Source organism: Phaethon aethereus (assembly GCF_964289735.1).
Source record: "Phaethon aethereus genome assembly, chromosome: 1".
Classification (NCBI taxonomy): Eukaryota; Metazoa; Chordata; class Aves; order Phaethontiformes; family Phaethontidae; genus Phaethon; species Phaethon aethereus.
In genome coordinates, this window is record NC_138575.1 from 45,717,280 (window position 1) to 45,745,268 (window position 27,989).

The following is a 27,989-nucleotide window of genomic DNA, read 5'->3' on the forward strand; positions in this document are numbered from 1 at the left end:
AGAGAGACTATGTTTTCTGTCGCGGGAAGATTGGGGGAAATGAGTTTACCAAAAATGAGTCTGTATCCAGTTCTCTGGGCAGCTTTCTCCTTTTTAACAGAAAACTCTGCAATCCTCAAAGAAATCATAAAGAAAAAAAAATAATAGAAATTATGCTTGTGGCAGGCAGATAGTGTAATTAATTTGCTTCTGTACTGTTACTGAAAACTTGTGACACTTTCTCCTTTGATGTAGATCATAAAGAAGCAAGATCTGTTTGTATGCTGAATAAAATGCAATAGGAAACAAAAATAGCCCTGATAAATTCCTCAGATATCCATGGCTTCTGATACACATATTCCAGTGCCTTCCATGCTAAAGTTTAACATCAAGCACTGCTTTTAAAATGAGCACTACAGCAAACTCTTGACTGGCCTTAACTTTTAAGTTTCAGAGCCTATCCAACAAGAAACAAAACTTAAGTGGAACTTAATTTTCTATGCTTTCTTACAAAAGTGTTGTGAAATCAACGTCAAATTGATATATCACAAGTGATGCAGGTACTGCAGTTGAGTGGCTTTGAAGATACAGCACTGACAATGCCATTACCGATGTCATATTAAGTGAATAAAGGAAGGTAGACTTTCTCAGGCACATTTTCTTTTGAGACACATAACCTGAGGAACCTTGCCCAAGTGTTTCCTTATACAACGTGCTTTGGTTATATGAACTTCAGACTTAATCTGGAAGCATAACTCAGAAAGCATACCAGAAAGATCAATAGCTGTTAGGTATCTTGGTGACTAATGACTTCTGTTCCACTTGTAACAACAGTATCTTTTCAAAGGAAATCTACGCTACCTGAAATCAGAATTGCAATTTCCTTTTAAAGTAATGATCTTCTTTTGTGATAATCATTATGCTTTTCCAACATGAAACTTTCATTTTAGTAGATAAAAGACTGATGTGAATTTTGGCAGAGGTCTTCATGACTAGATTTATTTAGTTTCTACATTTACTTATAGTATAGGTAGGTCTTTGATCTGAAAAAGCAGAAAGTTAACCCTGTATCTGCAATTTAATACTGCATGTTAAATATGTCTGAAGCAGGAAAAAAAAAGGAAAACCTATGAGAGAGTTCTCTGTGACAAACATCAGATGCCCTTGTTAAACAATAGGAATTTTGCTAGGGAGGAACACTAAAGCAGAAACTATTTGAATACACAGCTGCAATAATGATTTTTTTAATTATAGTAAAGGATACATTTTAATATGGCCCTCCCACTCAACAATACTTGGAGTACCACAGCTCTCTCGAGCTGGAGAAGTGGAGTTTCTTCCTCATAACTCATGACTGATGACATGGCAAAAGTAATGTCTATACTGCAATGAAAGGTCAGGATTTTTCCATGAGATAATTAAGATGTGGTGGCAAATCCTGTTTAAACTTCTAATACATCAAGGCAGCTTATAACCTTTTCATAAGCTCTGATAGCTAGTCCAGCAAATCATTGTGGGGCAGCTGGTAGTCCTGTCTAAGTGTAGCCATTCTCCATGTGAAATACAAAGCCAGTGAGACAGAAAATAATCAAAATGGATTTTCCTGACACTGCCTTTTGCATAGAAACCTACCGAATGATATTCTGTCGTTGCAATTTGTTATTGTCATGTATTGAGTGGCAGCTCCTCAGAATTACACAACATGATGTCAGACTGCGTGCTAGTTGCATAATATCTATTTTTCCTACAATGCCAAATCTTCTGTTTTGTCTCCTTCCCTTTGCCCATGATCATCTCTACAGACATGTATTCCTTCTCTGTTGTGAAGAAGTAGGAGAAAACGTGTTTTTTTTATTCTTGGTGGGTATTCTGCCAGCACTGTTTTGTTTAATAACATTGGCAATGCTTGGCCTGGTTAACTGTAGGGTTAACCTGTTAACTGTTGACTTCACTGTTTAGTGGAAAATAAATAGAACTGTTGTAAAGGTTCCACTGGAGATTCTTCTGTTCTTCTACATTACTAAGATTATCACAGAAATCAGTGAGTGGCAGGGACTTGTTAATTCCTTTTCTCTTTGTAACAGTTTTCTATATACTTGCTTTTCTTCTCTGTTGTCTTCTCTTGACCTAAGTGGTTCTGACCTTGGATGATCCAGTGTTGCACCTGAGACTTTACTAATGCAGTGGAAGAATTATTTCAGGTGTTTTGGAAACTAAATTCTGTGTATCACAAGATTATTTCTATCTTTTCATATAGGTATGATATTGCTTATTTATGTTGTTTGTGGTCTACAGTAATCTCACAGAAAGATTGAATGAGCCTTTGTTCTCACCTGGAAGGACTGATGAGAATACCAGCACCTTTACCTTTTTATCACAAAGGCCTTTATGATAACTTTTTACTTGCTGGTGGTTATTCCTAACAATATCACCAATTTCTACATAAATAAAGAGCATGAGTTAATGATGAGTAAGGCAGAGTAATCCAGACAGTTCAGAGTCGGTCATTAGGTGGGTTCTTTCAGCACCCTGAGGAGAGTATCTCCAAAAAGCATCTTTTATTTTTTGCCTGTGAGTGATGGCTGCAAACCTCATAGCTTTAGAGTTGTGGGTCTTCCTTTTCCACTTCTGGAGTTTGATTATTTCTAGCCAATGGAGCAGTGTGTCTGTTCTTGGCTGCACAGAGGCTGAAGCAGGAGTTCAGCTCAGGCCAGTGTTCAGACTGATGTTACTGCAGTGCAGACCTACCTTAACCTGCTTAGCAGGTAAACCTGAAAAGCACAAGTAGATGGCTGCACATACAGCTGTAGGCATATGCTATTAGCATTATGTATTACATAGCTCAGCAATGCTTTGGAACCTTTAAATAAATCGTTTCTCATTTTGTTATGTCTTTCTTTCCTGAGCAGCTCTTTGACTGACAAATAATCGATGCAGTTGTCTTGTGATGAAAGTGCCTGTCTCACATTGCTCCCTGATTTCACCCTGCCAGAAATGTAAAAATTATAATGAATCTATGAAATATTAGATTTCCACTTTCTGTTGCAGGTGAAGGACTGACAGGAAGATCTGTAGAAGTTATCCTTGCTGTTACTTTGTGTATACTTTCAGTTGTTCTTTTGGTGGCCGCAGTATATGCTTTTGCAAGGTGAGATTTATGTATCCTTGCCATACCATGTTTGCAAACCCTCAAAAATGTTTTAAAGAAGAGTTGAAACAGTCCTATAAGTGGAACCAATCTGTCATTTCAAAATGTATTGTATTTTCTTTTTTTTTTTTCTTTAATGTAGAGACTTAGGGAGGGACTCACAAAGACTAACTTAATCTGGTGGGGCTAACCTCCATAGAAGGAGAAAAACAAGCTTCTCCAGAGGGCAAACAAGAGCAGTATCCTATCTTAACCTTTCAGAGCCACTTCTCTGTTGACTTGAGATGAGGATACAAATCAGTGTCAGTTGGCTGAGGTTAGCATGATGGCCAGACCTACTGACAGCTTGATATGAAGTAAATACTCTGAATTTTGTTTTCTCTCTTATTAATAAAGTTATTGATTACATACATTGAAGTATTACATGTGAAAGAGAATTTGACCTCACATTCAAATTGCGAACAAAATGCCCATGTAAAGAAACAGGCTGGGTACTGCATACACGACGTTAGTTTGCTCATTCACCAGAAGATCTGTGCTTCCTCAGATGCATCATTTAGGCATTGCCAAAGAATTTATGCAGGAAAACTAAAAGAATATACAGGCTAGATTCTTTCCATATTCATTTTAGGCAACATAACTATTGGATTTGACTAAATTACACCGTTGGAAGGGAGAGCAGAATAAAGGCGAAAGAAGAATTTCTGGCAACCACTTTTCAGTTTCATCCGGTCTAATCAAAGTGTTGACATATGTGTCCTTAAATCTTTTGCATGTTTATTTTTCACTATTATTTTCTGTTTAGAATTCGGCAAAAGCAAAAAGAGGGAGGCACATACTCCCCACGAGATGCTGAAATTATTGACACTAAGTTTAAACTGGATCAGTTGATCACGGTGGCAGACCTGGAGCTGAAGGATGAGAGATTTACACGGTAAGCGTACTCCGTAGGCAAAACAGTAGTCCAAAGGGGCTGTAGCCATGACCCCTTTCTGACCTTTGCTTGTTTGGAAGTGTTTGTGGTGTTCCTATTTACACAGGTCACTGAGATCCTCTTTCAAAGAATGACCTCCATCCTCAAGACTCTTCTCACTAGCTTTTAGAAAATCACTTAATCTTCAGCTCTTTTTACAACAAGATAAAGATCTAAGTGCAAATAATTGTTTAATTTTGTTAGCAAAAAAAAGGGCTACATATTTTTAAACATGTAGAATTTCTGAGTGTTTTTGATGGCCCAGTGTTTTGTGTAGACTGCAAACCTACATAAGCATTTTGAAAGAGTTAAACTCCCAGAAGTCCCAGTCAGCTAATTCAAGAACAAATCTGTCATTGTTTAATTGACATTTAGAAAGCGTTTTTTCACAAAGGGATTTACATAACATCTGGGTTTCTGTGGAGCTCAGCACACCGGCTATCCTGACAGCTACTCCTTTAAGGTATATGCAGCAATTCCAAGCTATTCATATTTTCTGTCCAACAAAGAATCTTGTCACAGATACTTATCAGAAGGAAAACTGCTCTTTTTTACTGCCAGAAATATGGATATTATTCACCAAATAAATATAATGATGATTTTCAATGATATACGACATCCAACTGAATTATAAATGTTTGGTGAACATTCTTTACCTACCTGTATTTTCCCTGCTGTGCCAGATGAAACACTGTGGTAGGCAGTCTCCTTAAAGATGAGAAGCCTAAAATAGTCTTGCCCTAGCAGTCAGGCATCCTACTGTTGCAGACTAGGAATAGCTGGAAGATGAAAGGTTGTAGCTGCTGGCCTGTTTTGTTTGAGTGTGTATATGTCTCTGTGGGTGGTACAGAGTAACTTGATTGCATGTACAAAACTGTTCAAAATAGTGCACACAGGAATGGCTGCTTCTAACAGATGAAAAAAACCATACTATGAATCAACGGGGAATCGTCGACATAATGGATGTGGTATGTTCTGTGTGGGGCACATGTCATTCAGATAGCATTGCTTAGTACCTGCTCATAACAGTAGAAAATATTGTCTGGAGACAGAACCATTGTCAATGCACTGTGATAACTGTCAATCATATAAATGATCTTGATGGATCTTCGAAATGGCCTTGTTTCCAAACTGTTAGCTGAATGAGAATAGTATTAATTTTGTTTATATACTAAAGTGTTAATGGGTTTTACTTCCAGATACTCTTCACTTTTCTTTAGACGCAAGGAGATATTTGTCATCCAGTAAGTTTTTGTATTATTGAAGCAGCACGGTGTGTTTTCCATTCTGTTCTCTTAACCTGTGTGCTACCGTACTGTATTGAATGATATAGTTAATCACAATGAAATGTCAGTCTTCACAGCTATACTGATGACAAACAGTGGTATTTGTCATCATGAAATCCTGTTTATTTTTAGTCCCTAATGTTAAGGTACAACAGTTCAACAACTATTTTGAAATAAATCAGGGCAATTTTTACATAGAAATTGTAACATGTTATTACACAATCTATTCTTGAAGCAAATATAGTGCAAATGTGATATAAGAAACATGCTGTTTCTTTCCTTTGGCACAATAGTCTTAAGTAAGTAGTTAAAAGAGGTTCTATTTTCTTTCTAAACTGCCTTTTCTACTCACACTGCAGCTGCTTTGTACTGTGCCACTACAACCTCAGCAACGTATTCACGCAGTCAAATCCTCTATCAGTTTGTGGAGTACTATTCTGCCACTTTTCTGTGTAAATTATGTGCAGTTTGGCTTCATACAGTCTCAGACTCTACAGGATAATTGCAAATTATATTTCATACTTATGTGCACTTCATTATGTGACTTATGCACAGCAAGACCTTTAGTGAAGAGTACTTCAGCAGTTTTAGTTACATCACCCCTTATTTTAATGACCCAGTCTCACATTTTGGTTTGCAGTTTGTCATGTCCTTCCATCTTCTTTTTTCGCTTTCCTCCTTCCCCATTCCTTTAATGGCCAAAAGCAAAGACTCTGCTCTTCAACCATTCGTGTAAGCTACAGGATGCAGCTGTTAAATTTTGGATTATTATTTTTCAAACAGTAGCTGCACTGAAGCTACAGCAGGCTCCTTGCCCAGGTCCTTTGTTGGACATGACAGCAAATTGTGGAACTTTGAAGTGCAGGTACTAACTGAGGGTTCCTCAGGACAGGATTCATGCCATATTTTCAACTGGAAGTCAGTAAACATACTGTGGGACCCTGCTAGATAACATACCTATAGTAATGAGGGGCTGGATAGTCTTTATCTGCTCAAAACTTTTTAGTTTATTATGGCTTTTTTTTAAGCTTTAAAGAATGTTTTGGTGTGTGTAAGATTCTGTTCTGGGTAATGTCAGTGACCAAAAGAGAGACTTTAGGTATCGCTAATGCTGTCTTTCATATAGATACATCCTTCCTGCTAATGAGGAGCTATATCAAGAAGCTGGCAGAAGCATGGCAGCATGCACCAAGGCAGCTTACTGCAAAACCTAATGTCTAAAATATTTTTGCTGCCTGTTTTCAGACTTCCACAGTTATGCCATGAAAGAACTTTTGTACGTGTTGCCTTTGGGGAATAGCTATGGAGAAGTCAATCACAGTTCCAGCTCTTGTGTTGTCCTTACCATCTCTGCAACTTCATAACCTATGTCCGTACTTCGGATGCATTTAGTCAGCTGTCTCAGCTGTGTTTGCAAAGCTTGCTGTGTTGCAGAATGCTGGTTTCAGTTCATGGCATCTTGTAATTTTATGAGGAAAACATAGGTGAGCAGGCTTCTTTACCAGGCTGGCTTGTTTGTATTTCTTGGATAGCAGTAAATCAGCTGAAATCTGGTCCAGTTAAGTATACTTTCTACTCTGAAAGGGTGATGGGGAGGTTATGTGAAAATGTTAGGTGATAAAAGAGCAGTATAGATTTTTTCTGTACCTACTAATCATCCCATTCAGTGTTCATTTGAAGGAGATGCTTTGAAAACCAAGTGTTTTGTCAGTTCCCAGCCAGTATATTATTTATCATGTTAGCTACTATAAATCAGTAAAGGCATGGACTTGCAGCTGACACAGTTCATCCACAGAATCAAAATACTCTAGCCTGCTCCATGATATCCCTCTTGACTGTCTCTCATGCGTTGTTTCTTCAGACATTCTCTCATATTTAGTGGATTGTGGCCTATGATCTTGGCTCATATTCTCAGAAACTCTGTGCAGCTGGTATCACATAAGAAACAAAAAGAGGTAGAAAAAAGTTTCCCTGTTCTGTAAGAATATGTCTGGAAATACTTTTTATCATTCTCAGCAGATCAAAAATTCAAAAGCTTGAAAAGTTTAATGAACCAGAACTCAGCAAATTTTCAGTATAGATTAATCAAAACATTTTATTTCACGCTTTTTAATAACCTTTTTATAGGGAATTATTTTGTGTTACAGAAGTCATCTTAAATACAAAAAACCATCAAATTTAAAAGTACCAAACATCCCATTTTGCCAATTTTGAAACTTTTTTTTGGTCAACATTTTTTTCAAATGAAGAAATTCATGGCAAATCCCAGTTCCCAGTAGTAATTTTTTGACATAATGGTCATCAGAAAAAAAAAAACCTTGAAAAACTTCAGTGTCTGAAAATTATTAATACTGGCTGATACATATATATCATCTCTCAGCGAGTCTTTGTTAGGCAATTAATTAATGGGATGTAGCTTCTGAGAGCATGCAGGGAATTATGTCCTACTGAATTAAGTGGAAAATGAGATACACTTTATGAAGCCAAAAATGCTAATTTTGAATGCTTGGGACATGCATTGATCTCCATTATTGTGGAAATAGTGTGAGACAGATAATAACAGAAAAAAAATAACCCTTGTTTAAAACATATATAGCCCATCAGTCTAAACTGGATTAAATATTGGTTCATTAATCACACTGAATATACATATACTGGGGCTCCTCATCGCTTACTTTTTGCAACATGTCCGTAGGGTTTGCCAGGTCACTTTTCAAAGCATACATTCTGCTGTGAATAGACTCTATCAATAAATTTTCAGGGCCCACTGGGTTTGGCAAGAGACAAGTAATTCTTCCCTGTTCCAGGTGCTTACCTGGGAAAGAACTTCTCTGGCACCCTACTTTTGCAGTGGTTTCTGCAGCAAGGATAGGTATGTAGGTTCCTGTTTGTTAAAGTCTTTCCTTGAGAAGTTGCACCTTGTGGTGGATACTTGAGGCTTTTGTTTCATTCCATGTGTGGCAGCTTTTCAAGCAAATGGGGTACATATTCAGGAGGAGAGGAGAGGAGAGGAGAGGAGAGGAGAGGAGAGGAGAGGAGAGGAGAGGAGAGGAGAGGAGAGGAGAGGAGAGGAGAGGAGAGGAGAGGAGAGGAGAGGAGAGGAGAGGAGAGGAGAGGAGAGGAGAGGAGAGGAGAGGAGAGGAGAGGAGAGGAGAGGAGAGGAGAGGAGAGGAGAGGAGAGGAGAGGAGAGGAGAGGAGATTTCAGTTGGAAGGGACCTACAACAATTATCTAGTCCAACTGCCTGACCACTTCAAGGCTGACCAAGAATTAAAGCATGTTATTAAGGGCATTGTTCAAATGCCTCTTAAACACTGACAGGCTTGGGGCATCAACCACGTCTCTAGGAATCCTGTTCCAGTGTTTGACCACACTCTCTCTAAAGAAATGTTTCCTCATGTCCAGCCTAAACCTCCCCTGGCGCAGCTTTGAACCATTCACACGAGTCCTATCACTGGATACCAGGGAGAAGAGATCAGCACCTCCCTCTCCACTTCCTCACCTCAGGAAGCTGCAGAGAGCAATGACATCACCCCTCAGGCTTCTTTTTTACAAAGACAAACCCAAAGTCCTTTCACTGCTCCTCACAGGACATGCCTTCCAGCCCTTTCACCAGCTTTGTTGCCCTTCTCTGGACACATTCAAGTACCTTAACATCCTTCTTAAATTGTGGGGCCCAGAACTGCACACAGTACTCAAGGTGAGCTGCACCAATGCTGAATACAGCGGGGTAATCACCTCTTTTGACCAGCTGGTTATCCCGTGTTTGAGGCACCCCAGGGTGCGGTTTGCCCTCCTGGCTGCCAAGGCACGCTGCTGGCTCACATGGAGCCTGCTGCCGACCAGCACCCCCACACCCTTTTCTGCAGGGCTGCTCTCCAGCCACTCCTTTCCCAATTTATACTTGTGCCTGGCGTTACTCTGTTCTAGGTGTAGAATTCAGCATTTGATCCTGTTAAATTTCATCCCATTAATCATTGCCCAGTGCTCCAATCTCTTCAGATCCCTCTGCAAGGGCTCTCGTCCCTCCAGAGCACCCCCCCAGCACCTCCCAGTTTGGTATCATGAGCAAACTTGCTAATGGTGCATTCAACTGCTGCATCCAGAACGTTGATAAATATATTGAACAGAACTGGCCCTAGAATTGAACCCTGAGGAATGCTGCTGGTGACCAGTTGCCAGCCAGATATAGCCCCATTCACTACAGCCCTTTGAGCTCTGACATTCAGCCAGTGTTTCACCCAGCACACCGTGAATCAACTCATCCCACAGTTGGACAACTTGTCTAGAAGGATGCTGTGAGTTACAGTATCATAAGCCTTACTAAAATCCAGAAAAGCTCCATCCACTGCCTTGCCTTCATCCACTAGGTGGGTGACCTTATCATAGAAGGATGTCAAACCAGTTAAACAGGACTTGCCCTTTGTGAACCCACGCTGACTGGGCCTGATGATTGCATTAGTCTTGAAATGCCTTTCAACAGTACCCAGTATAATCTTCTCCCATAGTTTTTCCAGGAACTGAGGTTAGACTAACAAGTCTGTAGTTCCCTGGGTGGTGGGCTGACCTTGGCTGGATGCCAGGTGCCCACCAAAGCTGCTCTGTCTCTCCTCCTCCTCAGCTGGACAGGGGAGAGAAAATATAACGAGATGCTTGTGGGCCAAGGTAAGGACAGGGAGAGATCATTCAGCAACTACCATCATGGGAAAAGCAGACTCAACTTGGGGAAAATTAAATTAATGTATTGCCAATCAAAATCAGAGCAGGATAATGAGAAAAAAACCCCAAATCTTAAAACACCTTCCCCCCACCCCTTCCTTCTTCTTGGGCTCAACTTTTCTCCCAATTTCTCTACCTCCTCCCCTCCGAGCGGTGCAAGGGAACCGAGTATGGGATTTGTGGTCATCACACGTTGTCTCTGCCGCTCCTTCCTCCTGAGGGAGGACTCCTCACACTCTTCTCCTGCTCCAGCACAGAGTCCCTCCCACAGGAGATAGTCCTCCATGAAATTCTCCAACATGAGTCCTTCCGACAGGCTGCGGTTCTTCACAAACTGCTCCAGCCAGGGTCCCTTCCACAGGCTGCCATCCTTCAGGAACAGACCTAAGGGATCACAAGTCCTGCCAGCAAACCTGCATGGGCTTCTCTCTCTGCATGAGTCCACAGGTCCTGCAAGGAGCTTACTCCAGCACAGGCTTCCCACAGGGTCCCAGCCTCCTTTGGGCATCCACCTACTCCAGCATGGGGTCCTCTAGGGCTGCAAGTGGAGATCTGCTCCACCGTGGAGCTCCATGGGCTGTAGGGGCACAGCCTGCCTCACCATGGTCTTCACCACAGGCTGCAGGGGAATCTCTGCTCTGGTGCCTGGAGCACCTCCTGCCGCTCCTTCGTCACTGACCTTGGGGTCTGCAGGGTTGTTTCTCTCACGTATTCTCACTCCTCTCTCTGGCTACAAATGCTGCGTGCCATTTTTTTTTACCCCTTCTTAAACATGTTGTCACAGAGGCACTACAACTGTTGCTGATGGGCCCGGCCTTGGCCAGTGGCAGGTCCGTCTTGGAGCCGGCTGGCATTGGCTCTATTGGACATAGGGGAAGCTTCTAGCAACTTCTCGCAGAAGCCACCTCTGCTACCCACAGCTACCAAAACCTTGCCACACAAACCCAGTACACCCTCACACCGTTTTTGTGGATTGGAATAACACTGGCTAGCTTCCAGTCAGCAGGGACCTCCCCAGGCTCCCAAGACCTTTGGTAGATGATTGAGAGTGGTGGCAAATCATGCCATGACATCCACTAGCTCCTTCAGTCCTCTGTGATGAATCCCATCGGGCCATGAACTTGTGAACATTCAGCTCGTACAGCGGATCACTTACAATTTCACTGTCCAAGAAATATTTCTGAATTACAGACACTGTAACCCGTGCGAATACCAGGCAATTAGAACTCTATGGAAAAGTATTGTATATAAAATTCTTGTCTAGTCTCATCTTTCCTATATATTGTGCATTCAGTAGGTGTCTATATTCAAGGCAACTCTTTTGCACATATATTACTTTCCTTAGACCAGCCTGTTTCTTCTTTCTTTGAGTGGGAATAGGCATGGCTCCTGCCTTGCCTTTTTCTACAAGTTTCCCTTTAGTAATCAATTATCAAAAATAGGCTTTCTGAGCTTTGTGTCCCAGGAATACAAGGTTTATGAATGTACTTGTCCTGGTACAATGGAAGAAATGAGCATGTGTTCTCTTTGCTCAGGCCTTTAATATTTAGGAGGGGTTAAGCTCCATATTGCTTTCAATTAACTTGCTAAAAATTAGTTCCTCCGTTGTTCCTAGGAAGTGTCAATGGTGCTTATGAGTTAAGCCTTTTGCCTACATACTCATTTCTGTTGTTTTCTCTTTGGACAAAGTTTTAATTCCCTGTGGATTTCAGATGATTGACCCAGAGAGAAAGCCGAGTCTGTGTGACAATATGGTCTTCAGTTACCACTGCCAACACAAATAAATGGCTTCTTTCTAGCTCTATCATAAGTAATCTGAGTGGGATTCAGATTTTTGATAGACTTCAAAAAAATCCCACACATGAAACAATACACTGTTTTAAAAGAAAATCAGATTTAAGGCAATAAAGTGTTCTTTATCTTAGAGAATGTTTTTCTTTCCTAGTTTCAAAGTCAGACAAGTGGGAATCTGAAATTGTCCAGCTGAAATAGGGAAATTTGCAACTTCATGGTTTTGATTGTGCTCATCAAGATCTAGTGATATCTATATTGTTATGTTTTATACAAAAGACTGGGAAATGTGGAGAACAAGATTACAGGTAGACAACTAGTTGTTCATTGATGAAATACTGTAAGATTATTATTACATATTCCAAGTCAAGAGACTTGGAAAACATACTAATTTTTGAAGCCTGAGGATGCTGAAACTGAGCATAGCTGGAGGTCTGCAGTGAGTACACAAAATTCATCCCTTCTGAAGATCACCTCCTCCAGGCTCAGGAGCAGTGCATCCCAACAAACAGGAAGTCAGACAAAAATGCCAGGAGGCCTGCATGGATGAACAAGGAGCTTCGGGACAAACTCAAACACAAAAAGGAAGCCTGCAGAGGGTGGAAGCAAGGACAGGTAGCCTGGGAGGAATACAGAGAAATTGTCCAAGCAACCAGGGATCAGGTTATGGAAGCTAAAGCCCTGATAGAATTAAATCTGGCCAGGGATATCAAGGGCAACAAGAAAAGCTTCTATAGGTACATCGGTGATAAAAGGAAGACTAGGGAAAATGTGGGCCCTCTCCAGAAGGAAACGGGACACTTGGTTACCCAGGATATGGAGAAGGCTGAAGTACTTAATGACTTTTTTGCCTCAGTCTTCACTGGCAAGTGCTCAAGCCACACCACCCAAGTCACAGAAGGCAAAGGCAGGGACTGAATGAAGAACCGCCCACTATAGGAGATGATCAGGTTTAAGACCATCTAAGGAACCTGAAGGTGCAGAAGTCCATGGGACCTGATAAGATGCATTTGCAGGTCCTGAGGGAACTGGCAGATGAAGTTGCTAAGCCACTATCTATCACATTTGAGAAGTCATAGCAGTCTAGTGAAGTTCCCACTGACTGGAAAAGGGGAAACATAACCCTCATTTTTAAAAAGGGAAAAAAGGAAGACCCAAGTAACTACAGACCTGTCAGTCTCACCTCTGTGCCTGGCAAGGTCATGGAGCATATCCTCCTGGAAACTATGCTAAGGTACCTCAAAAATAAGGAGGTGACTGGTGACAGCCAGCATGGCTTCATTAAGAGCAAATCATGCTTGACAAATTTGGTGGCCTTCTACGGTGGGGTTACAGCAGTGACAGATAAGGGAAGAGCAACTGATGTCATCTACATCAACTTGTGCGAAGCATTTGACACTGTCTGACATAACATCCTTGTCTCTAAATTGGAGAGACATGGATCTGATGGAGGGACCACTCAGTGGGACCACAGAATTGGCTGGATGGTCACACTGAAAGAGTTGCGGTCCACAGCTTGATGTCCAAGTGGAGACCAGTGACAAGTGGTGTTCCTCAACGGTCAGTATTGGGACCGGCGCTGTTTAACATCTTTGTGGGTGACATGGACAGTGTGACTGAGTGCACCTTCAGCAAGTTGCTGACAATACCAAGCTGTGTGGTGCAGTCAACACGCTGGAGGAAAGGGATGCCATCCAGAGGGACCTGGACAGACTTGAGAGGTGGGCCTGTGCAAACCTCATGAAGTCAACAAGGCCAAATGCAAGGTCCTGCACATTAGCCAGGGCAATCCCAAGCACAAATACAGACTGGGGCAGAGAATGGATTGAGAGCAGCCCTGAGAAGGACTTGGGGATGTTGGTTGACGAGAAGCTCAACACGAACCGGCAATGCGTGCTTGCAGCCCAGAAAGCCAAACATATCCCAGGCTGCATCAAAAGAAGTGTGACCAGGAGGTCGAGGGACATTATTCTCCACCTCTCCCCAGCTCTCGTGAGACCCCACCTGGGGTACTGCATTCATCTCTGGGACCCCCAACATAAGAAGGACATGGACCTGTTGGAGCGAGTCCAGAGGAGGTCCACAAAGATGATCAGGGGGCTGGAGGACCTCTCCTATGAAGACAGGCTGGGAGAGTTGGGGATTGTTCAGCCTGGAGAAGAGAATGCTCCAGGGAGACCTTATTGCAGCCTTTCAATGTAATTTCTTTTATTATTTCAATTATTAATTAATAATTTCAATTATTTCTTATAAGCTCTCTTTAAGGGCTTATAAGAAGGATTGAGAGAGACTTTTTACAAGGGCATGTAGTGATAAGACAAGGCATAATGGCTTTAAACTGAAAGAGGGTAAATTTGGATTAGATATAAGGAAGAAATTCTTCACTATGAGGGTGATGAGGCACTGGATCAGGTTGCCCAGAGACATTCTGGATGCCTCATCCCTGCAATTTTTCAAGGCCAGGTTGGATGGGGCTTTGAGCAACCTGGTGTAGTGGAAGGTGTCCCTGCCCATGGAACAATATGATCTTTAAGGTGCCTTCCAACCCAAACCATTCTATGATTATATGATTTATGAGTCTTATACAACAAAGCCATCATCTTTGCCACAGTCTTCAGGTTAGACATTAATTCTCGTATAAGCATTTAAATTATCTTATTTTCTGAGCTGCCAAGCCACTGCAATGTGCACTTGCTACCAAAAGCAGTGCGAGTGTTCAGTAGTTCTAAAACTCAAGTTCGTCACTTAAATGCCCACAGATAGGTTAAAATATCAAACTGTAGGTGCCTTATTTCTTTAAAAATGTTTAGTGCTTGTGAAAGTTAACATACAATTATGACTTAAAAAGAATCACCTCTTGTTAATATTAAAAATTAACTAGAAAGCTGCATATGTAACATTGTTTAGTTCATTTCATGTGCTATTTCAGTGCTTTACTTCCCTTTTTTGAGTGAAATTAAGAAAAGGAAATATTGTTGAGTAAGGTTGTGTGTTGCGTGTCTCCTATGTTCTTTGCTGTTGGATTCATGTACCTTCAAGCACTGAAGCACTAAATGACATACCCAGGTTGCTTATGTACAGCGTAGATGTCATTTTTATTATCTAATGACCAAACTGCATTTTTTTACTGCAAAGTAGGTGCAGTAAGTGCCTAATTGCTATTAGTTCAAGAGGAGGAAAGCCAACAAGATTACTGGGGTGTCAATTGGGAAGTGACATTTTTCTGTTGCTCTATGGTAAAGATAGATAGGTGAATTCAAAGGAAAAACAAATGTAATTTCTTTGCAGAGATTGCTAATAATCTTGTCCTGAAAAGAACCTTAAAGAAAGTTTACTTTCTGCTCAAAGATATTTGAGTGCAGTACATTGGCACAGCTGTTAAGAATACTTTTTCGTCAGGAAACTTTAGCTCTATAATGTTGCCAATATTACTAAAAGGTAGTTTCATCTGCCACGTAACGCAAACAACATAAGTGATACAATAAGCTCTAGCTAGATATATAAACATTCTGAATAAGTAGAGTTGCATGCTTAATGTTAGGTAGTCTTGCTGCCTTCTTTTTCATTCTAAAGCTCTCCTTCAGTTGTCCTAGTAAGCACATCGATTTTGAGCCTTTTTCTAGGAATTCTTATACTTCTTTTTACTCCAGTGAGACTGACCCAACTCTTTCATAGCCAGTTTGCTTTGTTTGGAGAGAATTGTCATAAAAGTATATGTACCACAAAGGCATCTTTAGTAGCCTTGAAATTAACTTCTCTGATGCTTGATAATTAATGATTCAACAATTCTATTAATCTCATTTTATTATCTAATTTAAAGTCTAAGTATTCAAGAGTAACTTCATAAACCAAAGTATTTTTAAAGCAAACTGTTTTCTTTTCTACGAAAATTATGGAAGCAGTAGACATTTATATTTGTATTAGAAAATAGTTTTTGTAATATTTGTATGTAAGGACATATAATTTTTTGAGAGACAGACACATAAAAGGTACACTTAGAGATTTTTTGAAAAGGCAAGTAATTTTTTAAACTGTATTACTCCAGACTTTTTGGCTTGATCTTCTATACAAGCTTTGTGAGTCTGAGGGCCCAAAGTTTGACTTCTAAATCCATAATGGCGTGACATTCTTAAAATGGGTTCAGAGGCAATGATGATGACCAAATTTCAAGGCCATCTGAAAATCCCCTGAGTATAGATGCTCATGTAACACCTTCATGAAACCTCCTTGGGGATCAAGTTAAAGATTTAATATGCAGCACAGTTTTTAAAATTGCCATGCATCAGAAACAGCAGTGAACATGTAAAAATTAGCATGAAAGCAGGCACTTATTTTTAAAACCTTTAGAAAAACAGCCATAGCTGTTTGGTTCCTGTCAAGGCACACCAATAGCGTGATTCATCTGTGACTTATTTTAGATATCTGCCTAAAATGAGATGAAATCACACCTATTTCTCTTCACTAATTATAAAAGGAATCTAGAGAGACTAGCTCAGAAATAGGTGTCTGTATTCGGTCAGATGAATGCTATCCTTATGCTCTGAAATGGCTCTTAGAAGAATGATACTGAGTATATAGTGTAAAATGAAGCTTGTCAATGTATATGAAGTGGTGTGCTGGAAGTGTGTATTTCCCAGGGCCATATGAGCCCAGAGCACTGTAAAATGATCTGAAGAGAATGATAGAAACTGTAACTACCATATCTATATCTGCCAATACCTGAGATAAAAACTAAGCAAGGCAATCACCCAAGATATCTGACATATAATAGTATTTGAAATGAGAGAAATAAATCTGGTTCTTTAGTTACTCGAGTATTTAATCTAAAACCTATTAACATGCACAATATTGGTTAACTCTCAGCTTGCTACATTTAACAAAAATCTCTGTTGCAGGTTACTTAGTTATAGAAAATCTATCAAGTAAGTTGATTAAAGATTTTTATATTGTGGTCATTGGTGAGTCTCGATGTGTGGTTCCTTCCTCTATGTTTATTAGAAAAAAAACCTCCAAGCTGCGTATAAATCATAAAAGCATGACTAATTGCATGGTAACTGGAGAAATGCTTTCTCTCTCTCTGGGGTGAAGCCTGCATGTCTGTGTTTTAGCTTGGGAAGTAATACAGGGTTATTTAAACTCCTCAGGGTTTAAAAACCATGTCATTATGAGAATGAGATCACTGCAATATTTTATATGTCTAAAACCTTGCAATGTATAAAATGTTTTCTGTGCGAAAAAGAAGTATTATGTACTTTAGAATACAATGATAACTTTACAAACTTCCCTTAATGTCAAAACCTTGCTTTGGAATGCTGTTACCTATAAAAACAATGCCGCCCTACAGTGCTGTTAACATTAGCCACATTAAAAATCTGTTGAGGGGGAATAACAAAGGGAAGAAAATGCTTCTAAGTGACTGAAAACAAACCAAACAAGCATATCGTAAGCAATTTATAATTTTCTGTCTATAAGTATTAGTGTCTATTGAACTGAAAGAACACTGTTTATTAATAAACTGCAGTTAAATAAGAACAAAAAGAATGACAAAGCCATTCCCTATAGGTGTCTAATTCTTCTGTCATTACTTTCAGGCCAATAAACAAGAAATCCTTCCTACAACATGTTGAAGAGCTTTGCACAAACAACAACCTAAAGTTTCAGGAAGAATTTTCGGTATGTTGCTAGCAGTTGTCACAACATCGCAAGACCTTCAGTCGTTTCATGTGTCACATTTCATGTCCATTTTAAGCAGACAAGGCCGTGAAGGACTCTGGCCTTGATAATCAATACCCAATTACCAGGTTGATTGTTTAGAAAGTAATATTACACTGATTTGGATTCTGCAGTCTATACTGCAACCTGATCAGAATTATTCACCTAAGTGTCAGCAAAAGATGATCTTCTTTAGACTCTGATCTTTGCAAGAACACCATAATACTTATGATCTTACATAGGTAGTGATGCATATATTTTTTAATAGAGAACAGTTTATTTAGAAATAGCTTCCTAACATATATACAGGTATATTTAACTGCTTTAAATAAGTTCATTTTCCTGAGAGATGATGACCCCAAAAACACAGCTGACATTTATTCTGTGAAATGTTCAGGCCCCAGTCACACTGCCATGGAACTCATAAATGTTTTCCTTTCATAGGTTTCAGTGCAGTAAGTAAAAAGTTTGTGCATGGTACTTTCCTTTTTGTTCCTTTACAACTAATAGGTCATACTTGTCATGCTCTTGAGAATAGCCTCCATGTGAATAGCCTCCATCTCCTTTTGTGAGTAGATGAACTCAGCAAGCCTGTCTTTCTTTCTGAAAAGAGACCAGCTTTCAAAATATACATTACATATAATGCATATATATTTTCACATTTAAAACTGAAAGTTTTCACTATTTTCATTGAGTAACATTTTTATGGTTATCATATTTTTTTTCTGAACCATATCTTCTCTTCTTGTTATTTCAGAATCTTTATCATAATTTTTAACACATACAGTCATTTGCCCTCACAAAAATAATTTGTCAGTCTCCAGTGACTTTATTATTTTGGTTTTATAGATTTACCATGAATTACTTACCAGTTGGATTAACAAAAATGAAGACTCAACAATTGGCTTTTCTTCTGCTAGATTATAATATTTCAGTCTCTGAGGGAAAACCAACAAAAGTGTGAAAAGATTAATGGTATTTCCTACAGCTTTTTTGTTATGCTCCTTAGGTAAAATTGGTCTGGATTTAATAATAAAAAGCACCATAAAATTCTCTGAGCAATAAAGTAAGTAGAACATTTTTTCCAAGAGCTGAAGTGTTATTTCACTTGAACAAGAGTGATTATAGTTATATTATGCATGACTGAACAGATGAAAAGTTTTACTAGCAATAACATTTTCACATATTAACGTTCATCACTGGAAAGTTTCTAGTATTACTTTCTTGAGGTGTGACCCACATTGGGAAAGCCTTACAGCATTGTAATGTCTTAAAACTTAAACAGTAGCATTTTATCAAATCACAATCTTGGCAATCCATTTCAAATTTAGAGAAATACCAGCAGCTGAGGCCTCATTCAACTGAATTATATAGTCAATTTATAATCAATAGTTTTATACGTCATTTGGGCTTCCTTTTTTTTTTCTCTCTGAGCTTCAGCTTCCATATTTCAGAGCGTAGTGATATCTTCTCAGATGACTTGTCCAAGGGCAGGCAGAATTGCAGGGTAGGTCCAGTCCCTAACTGAGAGTGTATCTATAGTATCTCTAGCACCTGTCTTATCAGATGAACAATAGAATTGACAATGTGCTTGAAATGACATCAGGAATGACAATGCACAGAAACAAGCAATCCACACAACAAACAAGCAGACCTCATGACCTGCATTGTTTCCATCCACATTCATCATTTTAGTTTCACATAAATGACTGAAGGCTCCTAAAATGTGTGTAGGAGAGATGAACTCAAGATATAAACCCATGGACCATTATATCTGAAGCACATAACTCAAAGCATGGTGCCGAGCTTGCTTGGGCTCTCTGGCTGTCTCTGTACTAATAAATTCAAGTATACCAGGAACTGGACATGAGAATGTGATAATTTGCACTAATAAACTGTGAGTGTATTCCCTGCCTTGAATTTGGACTGTTTCAGCTAGCAGTCTTCCTGGACAATTCCAAGACATGTTTTTGGTAGGCAAAGTAGTCTAGGGACCATTTACAATAGGCACTTTGTAGAGAACAAACATGCTTTGGAATTTTCTAGCATAAATGTGGCTCTTTCCAATTTCACTTAGTCTCAGAATCCATGGACATTCCTGGTCTCATCTAATTTGCTGGATTGACCAAGCTGCTGTGCCTGGAGATCTCCAGGGTTCAATTTCAGTCCACATGTGAACATGGCATGTGTGTAAACATGATGAGAAGAGAATCTGGACCTCAGAATGGATCTGGAACCATGTCTTGTCAGAAAAGACAATTTTAAAGAAATCATAGGGGACCACAGTAACTGATGGTGGGCACCACCTAGCTGATATTCAAACTTCCAGCTTTGCAGATGATTCATGTGTCTCTCAATACCTTTGAGAAATCATTTTTCTAGTAACTGGCAAATCACTGAAACAGCAATCAGGTTTTATGAAAGGTTCTGTTCAGGAATAAAAAAGTGAAATACCTCTGAATGTCACCAACAGTACCATGAAAGTACTACAGTAAATGAAGTGCAAATTAATTATTTCAACTTTTTATGAGTCTGTAAAGAAATATGGTTTCTGTGACAAATTGTTATTGAATCTGGGAATCCAAACAGTTTTTTCCAAATTCTGGAAGTAATCATTTAGACTGAAATCCATACTGATGCAGAGAATTGGTACAAGGTTTTTGAGCACTTGTTCATCATTATAAAAATAACATAATCTGCTTCTCTAGTTCCTCTGTACTACAAAGTACTGTACAGCAGTGCTACTTCTATACTAGTTCACTGGCAAGCTAAGACTCAGAGGAATGAGGTAAATGAGGCAAGGTAAAGCTCACATGACATGCACATGATATGGGATCCCATGGCACATAACACCTGCAAAATGCCGTAGGTATTTCCTCTATGTTCTTCCTTCATGCCAAATTCAATGACAGAAATTTTGTGGGAGAGTTTCAGCTTTCTGAATGAGAGGAATTTTAACATCTCGACCCTTAGCTGTGTTTTACTGTTATCAAATCCTGACAGAAATACACAGAAGTCACTCTACTCTGTCTGAGAATAGGGATCTCTCTCTAGGTTCACCTGTAGTATTGGGGCTTTACTTCTCTAATGGATTATTGAAGCAAAAGGCAGAAGCAACTGAACAGGTAAAAGAAATGTGCCTTAAGTATGGCAGAGGTTGATTCAAAGACAAGATTTTAAAATAATGAGTGCCTTTGAAGATATTTTTCTACAGTATGTAACAGTCCTTCATTTAGTTTTGTATTTACTTCATGTCTGTTAACCATGTTTTTTTAATTTATTAACATACAGATATAAATGTAAAGCCAGCCATTCTTTATAACATAATTTTAAGTCAGAAACTTTCTTTTTGGACAGGACATAATCATAGACTTTTCATCCCTAGGAAACATAGATATTTAGAGAGTTTTTGAAAGGCATGGATGGGATCTAGTCCCATTGTTAATTTCCAAATGGAGATGAACATCTAGTTGTTCTCTCCAATTCTTCCCCTAATTTTTTCTCCAAAGAAAGAAATATGTGTCAGAGCTAGGAAGAGAAGCCAAGTCCCTTGTCTGAAACTCCTTTACTTTCACCATGAAACCATCTTGCCCCTTCTGTTCAGAAGCACCTGCAGTTATATTATCAAGGATATAATTATAGAAGTGAAGTAGTCCTCATGCTTCAGGCCATAGGATTTTTGTCAGAAGGTGAAAGAAACAAATTTATCATGGGATAATGTTGCATATAATACAGTTCAGGGGTTTTGAGCTGTCTTTTGTATGTCAAACATTGTCCATTGAACAAAGTAGAATATCTGATTAGATTATTGACTAGGTTTATTACATCAGTTTTTAAATTATACCATTTTGCTAATGCTCATATTAAATTATTCTTAATATCTGAACCCATCAAATAAGGCTGACAAAATGTCTGAATTAGCAATGAAAGAAAAACACTGGAATAAAAACACTCCTGCTTTTTCCATTTTTCATTACTTTTTTCATTTATTTATGTACTTATTTGCTAATAGTGCCCATTAAATTTTATTTATAGAAGACAAACTGTCTCAAATACCTGGGCAAAAGAGCACCTGAAAATAATTAACACTGAATCTAATAGCAGGGTTATCTGCTCCACTTTTGGAAGTAGCCCATACAGAGAGTAACTGTTAATACTAAAAGACAAATTTGAAAGGATTACTCAACACAAGCTGCAAAATTTTGTATTGTACTTGTTCAAAGAAATAGGTAGATCTCTTCATTTGTATCCTAGTTAGATGTTGAAATAGACTTGCATATAACATTTGTCAAACCAAGGGAAAATCTATTACAGTTGATGTAGTTATTAACTTAGAAATTATGGCTGAATTCTGGCTTTTCTAAGAGTTTCCTATTCTCTTATCACCACTACGAAATTGTCACCTTTATAGGTTTTCTCCATTAACAAGTTATGAAGTTCTCTCCACTCTTTTACTTAGCTTTGGAAATTATACCTATTTATGTACACAAACACTCCCATCAAATAAGTTCCTCAATATGAATGATTTATCCATCTCTGCCCTTCAGTAATAGAACTACTGACCAGTTATGAAACTGCAGTACAACCCAAAATAACTCTTCCCACGCCTTTCACAAACAGTCCCATGAACAATAGCTAATTGCCAGTTGTCTCAACTTAATTAAATTCTCATCAGTTCTCATGCTGTGGTAAGAAGTCTCCCAAGCTACAGGAGTCAGGAAAAGGCATTATTCAAGACTAAGGCTGAGTCAGTAGGGCATGGTAACCAAGCATGTAACTTCATGAAAAGACAGAAAAGAACTACAAAAAGGTGATAGGCTGAATTTATCCAGACTCGTAAAGGTGAAGGTTCATGTAAGCTTTAATTGTTCAATGTGACAGCATTGTCTGCAGTGCTGCATCTAATGTTGCTGGTGTGACTGGGGTTGACAGTGAGGTGGAATGCTCTGTAATGCTTCCAGTTGTTCCTAGAAATGCACTCTGTTGCAGAACTAAAGAATTCTTCCTCTTACTGGAGTGATTGTGTCGTTTTTATATTCATTGAACGTGAAATGCAAACATTTGCCAACAAATATTTATTTCTCCACAGGAACTTCCCAAGTTTCTTGAAGACCTTGCTTCAACTGATGCTGATCTGCCTTGGAACAGGTCTAAGAACCGTTTCTCAAACATAAAGCCATGTATGTGTGTTCATCTCTTCCATTTTGTCCTCTACCTTTGATAGTGCAGCATATATTTGGAATGCAACTGTATTTTTGTTTGATTTGCCCTTGAAATGGCAGTACAATCATGTCCACATTATGAAATAATTTTCTGACAAATAATCTGTCTTTTCATTGTTTTTTCTTTAAAGACAGTTTTATTTGCAAGTAGCTTTCAACTTGCTCTCTCAAGCTTTAATATGCAGGTGCAAGAAACTGTAGCCTCAATAGTTTCTTAGCTTTGTAATTCAAGCCATGTAGAAAACTCTTTAACATTCTTCCTCGGGGGTTTTCTTTCCGTTAGTGAGAAGTAATTTTTTTAAACATATAAAACCCACATGTTTGTGCATTCAGCTACCTCAGGAGCCTGGGTATGCTTTCTTGTGAATATGTGTACATGTACTGCAAAGGTTCCACAGAAGATCAGAGTGACTGTATGATAACTTATAAGCCAAGGCTAGATTTTATCACAGGAGACAGGAGTCTGTCTCTCTGTACTCAACACTGCTTCATTTTTCAGTTAATAAGACAAGAAATGTCATTATTATTTTAGGCATTAGCTGTGATGTGAGATGGGGAGCATGGCATTCCTTGGTTAATAATGCTATATTCTGTGCTATTAACTTTTCAGAGCAGCTGTTCTTGCTATCCACTGCTTTGTTCAAGACATACTCTAAGTTACAGCCACTAAAAATTGATATTCATGACACACAATGAAATATAAACAGATAAGTTGCATAAATCTTTAACTTTGTATTCTAATTTTGTTTACTAAGTTGAGGACCAAACATCAAAATTTGCAATGTTTGGTTTCAGCATTTACTTATTCACATATGACATCTTTCCTGTTTTTTTGTCATTTCTGCATACGTACCGCAGGCCCAAAGCGGAAACGCTCAATCTTTTTTTTTTCTCTGTAATAATGAGCTTACCTTATGTAAAAGAATTAAAAGTATGTAAAAGTGCCAGGATCTGGCTCAAATCTGTGACCTGGGCAGCAAGTATATAAGAGAGACTGTCAGACCCCTGACCCTGCCGTCTGATTCACACAGAGGTTGTCTGTGCTAGAACAGCATGGCTTAAAGTACACAGACTACCTTTAGGCAGAGGATCCTCCCATACATACATACATCAAATTGGAGGTTTTGGCACATTCACCATTTTAGTTTTAAAAGTATTGTATTAAAATATATCTAGAATACTAAAGGATGACCATACAGTAATGGAAATTGGTTAAATTCCCTTTGTAATTAATGTTCTACTATATCAAGTATTGTTAGATTAACAACAATAACAGTATTTTTGATTTCTTAGCACTCTAGGAACACTGGTTACATGCGTCTATGGTTTTTGAACAAATCTTTTAGTTAACTAGACTTCATTTCCATGATAGATAACAACAACAGAGTAAAGCTGATGCCTGATGCTGGTATTCCTGGATCTGACTACATTAATGCCAGCTACATGTCTGTAAGTAGAAAGTCTCTCACATTTCTACTATATTTGTTTTCTGGTAGAAGAGAGAGTCAAAAAATAACTTGCAAGAAGAACAGGATTCTCATTTTTCTTTCATTCACTACAGCTACTGCTGCCATGGCATTGTGCAAGTGAATCCTGTGGCGATGAACAAGACTAGTTAAAAATATAAATTATCGCATATTCATTGCTAAGCAATGATTTTCAGTAATAATCAAAACTGTGTCCAGCAAATTACTTTCTATAAATCGTCTCTTACCATTGTCATTAAAGATAATAGTGAAATTCGCACTGAGGTCAATTGTTTAGATAGGCGTTATTTGGTCTCATGGTTCAGGAGTTGGAGCTGCTGTATATGAACAGGACAATGTAAAAATAACTGATTGAAAAGTTTCATAGAAATGGCTAATAATTTTGGTGAGCGGGATTGGTATGCCTCTTATTATTTTGTGAAAGTTATGATGGAAGAAAATGCAAATAGGCTCCTTGAAGAAGAAACTTGTATTATATTTCTCATCCTCAGCTTGCTTTCTAGACCTTCAATTTTCTAATTGTGTTCTCAGTAAGTTCTCCATCTGTACTTTTATCTCATTTTTGTCCTGTTGAAGTTCAAAGTGTGACTTATAATTACGCGTTTAATTCATTGGAGCAGTGGCTGGTGGTCTCATATGAGCTCAAGACTTGATTTGCCCTAAGCGTTATTCAAACACATAGTGAGACATGCAGGCTGTAGTCTGAACAGATAACACAGTGGCAAGTAGAAATAATTACTCCCAGGTAGCTAAGAGACATTCACAGAGAATAAGCCATAACGCTGAGAGCATCTTCCTCTCTTATTAGCAAAAGCTATTTATTCCCTTTGTATGGAATGTCCTAGTTCTGACAGCAGATAGGAAGAGCCATGCCACATTGTTACTTGATGCTGGGACTATGCATAGAGCCACTGAGGAGACCAGACATCTTGGAGCATGGTCTAGCCTTTACCTTTCCCGTCACTAATTGACATGCCAAGGTTTAAGCAGGGAACACTAACAGCAACTTCCCAAAAGTTGCAGCAAAAGCCAACTGCAGAGAGTGTTCCCTGCTGAGATTTTGAATGTCTTTACTGCATATGGGCATCTCACTTTAGGTCACTGTTCATCAGTGAATAGACAACTGTAGTGTTACCATTTCTCGGGGCTAAAGCTTTGCCCTTTATATGCTCTCACTTTCCATATTTGTGGATATGTAAATATATAAATGCATATAGCTGTAAATATACAATGTGTGTGTGTGAATTTACATACCTATTTACCTAGGTGTGTATACATATGGACGTGTATAAAGAGAGGGAAAAAGAGGTCCTGTATATAGTTTTAACAAATGGGAACTTGGCTGCTACTTTTATTTTCATTGGTTAAACAAGAAAAAGTCTGTAACCGAACTGTGAGCTTCGCATCCCTGAATTCTAGTTTCTCACCTCACTCTTAAACTAGGGAAGATTAACATAGTTTCTCACTGCCACCTGTTCTGTATATTATAGATGGAGTAAGTAACAGGCAGCTGTGAATTATAGGGCTATAATTCCAACAAGGAGCTTCGGTGGTGCTATAAACCACTCTGTCAGTTGTTTTGAGCAATAAGCAGAACTCTGTGATGTTGTAGACTGCTAGCTCTTACATATAAATGTATTGCTATTATTGCTATTGTTGTTATTTTAGACTTTCTGTAGCATGTTAGAGCTCCTGTAGATGCTTAGTCTCTTTGAGGAAACAGGTCCATAAGAACCCATGCACTGACAGTATTGACAAAGACTTTTTTCAACAAACTTCCTTTTCCCCAAGTTTTACATCAATTTATAAATGAATTAAACAGCAGAAGCCAACACTAAAATAAAAGCCAACCCCTGCAGTAGGTTTCTTGAAGACCTTTTATCAGAGATCATTTGTTTGAGTAAGCTCCATCCCTAAGTTACAGCAGATCCCTGATTATCACTGGAAGGACAAGGTCATGAGTGTGGTGTGTAGCTTGTACTAGCTCTCAGACCACTCAGTTGTTTCCTTGGTCCCAGGCTCCTTGGCACTATTTAATTCTACTTTGGCCTCCTCCTGACACAGTTTTTGGTGGCCTCTGGCTGGATCTGCAGTAAGGCTAATATGAAGGATTAGATACTTTTTAATGGCAATTACTGACCTGATGACCCTGTAATTTCTCTTCTAAACGCATTTCTATTAGGACAGCATTTCCCAAAATTTATTAGAGCGTTGGTTCATAACTGATCTACATGGTGGAAAAAATACTGTTACTTCCTCAGTTTTCCAAGGACATCTGCCATGTAACAATTAACCAGGCCCGTGCCAGTTCATTTAGTACATCTGACAAGCCTCTAGCCTTAAGCACAACTATGAGTCACATGCAAACTCTTTCTACTTTCCAACCATTATGTATTAAATAATTTCTTTTTCTTAGGGTTATTTATGTCCAAATGAGTTTATTGCAACCCAGGGACCATTGCCAGGAACAGTGGGTGATTTCTGGAGAATGGTGTGGGAGACAAGAGCAAAAACACTTGTGATGCTTACACAATGTTTTGAAAAAGGACGGGTAAGTTACCAGTGTACCAATTAACAGCATTTGATATAACTGGAAATTCTGTATGTAGTTTCTGTCAAGATTATCATATGATCATTGTTAATTAGTAATCATCTCCCTGCAGATAAGATGTCATCAGTACTGGCCAGAAGATAATAAACCAGTGACTGTGTTTGGGGATATAGTGATTACTAAGCTAATGGAAGATATTCAAATAGACTGGACCATCAGAGATCTAAAAATTGAAAGGGTAAGCCAGAACTGGAAGCTGATTTAATAAAATCCATCCAACGCCTTAAAGAACACCAGATGTGCTCCATCTCACCCAAATATCCCTCAGTATTATTCTTTTAATCTTTTAATGCATATGCACTGTACCGCCTGGTTTTCCTGAATTTTGTTTTAATTCCTGGTTGGTTTTTGTTTTGGTTTTTTTCGCTGGGAATTTTCTCCAGTCACAAAGAGCTCAGATATGTGGCTAACATGCTATGAAGGGCCTATCAAGGTTACTGAACCTCTGGTCTGGTGGGAGGTGAAGTTTCTATTTGGACACCTCAGTTGTCTCTTGTAGAAAGGAGTAATCCTAAGCATTCTGGGATCAGAGAAATCCCTTTGAATGTATCCCTCTCAGATTAAAGGGCAAGATTCTCTGGTGCAGCGCAGCTGTTTTGCATTGTACCACTAGCCATATTGGCCTCCACCCCCAGGAGATTCACCCAATATTAAATGGGAATCATCAGTATTACTCCTACTCTTTGTTCTGGGAAGGCGGGTGGGGGGTACAACATAGATGTTCATCTTTGTCACGATCCACAACTAGAGTTTCCACTCTTTGGAAAAATTAGCACCCAGCATTAAGTCAGACTAGTAGGTGGGCTCAGAAAGCAGTCTGAGTATAATGACCCAAGATGAAGTCAGCCTTCTTTTGCACTCCCAGCATTGACCTGTATTGTATGTAGTGCAGCCAGATCCTAGGACCTGAACTCAGCTATCCAAATACACGCATTACCATCCTGTGGCATGTGCACGTGACAAAAGGAACACAGCAGGTAGGGGACTGTCTCAGTGGTCACCCCATAAGGATATGTTGTGCACGTAGTATAGGACAGTTGAACATTTTAAAATGTGTGAGAG

At 39.0% G+C, this 27,989-nt stretch overlaps 1 protein-coding gene across 1 annotated transcript in view; it reads left to right on the plus strand.

Moving 5' to 3' along the window:
• The window catches only part of PTPRQ (protein tyrosine phosphatase receptor type Q), a gene marked incomplete at both ends in the record, with an annotated part of 146,358 nt that overhangs the window by 110,840 nt on the left and 7,529 nt on the right, over positions 1-27,989 (plus strand). The window contains 9 exons of the mRNA XM_082008794.1: positions 3,028-3,127; positions 3,933-4,061; positions 5,300-5,344; positions 16,791-16,817; positions 17,487-17,568; positions 22,697-22,787; positions 24,202-24,278; positions 26,733-26,867; positions 26,980-27,105. Of these exons, the coding sequence (XP_081864920.1) occupies positions 3,028-3,127; positions 3,933-4,061; positions 5,300-5,344; positions 16,791-16,817; positions 17,487-17,568; positions 22,697-22,787; positions 24,202-24,278; positions 26,733-26,867; positions 26,980-27,105 (812 nt within the window). The remainder of the gene's footprint in view (positions 1-3,027; positions 3,128-3,932; positions 4,062-5,299; positions 5,345-16,790; positions 16,818-17,486; positions 17,569-22,696; positions 22,788-24,201; positions 24,279-26,732; positions 26,868-26,979; positions 27,106-27,989) is intronic.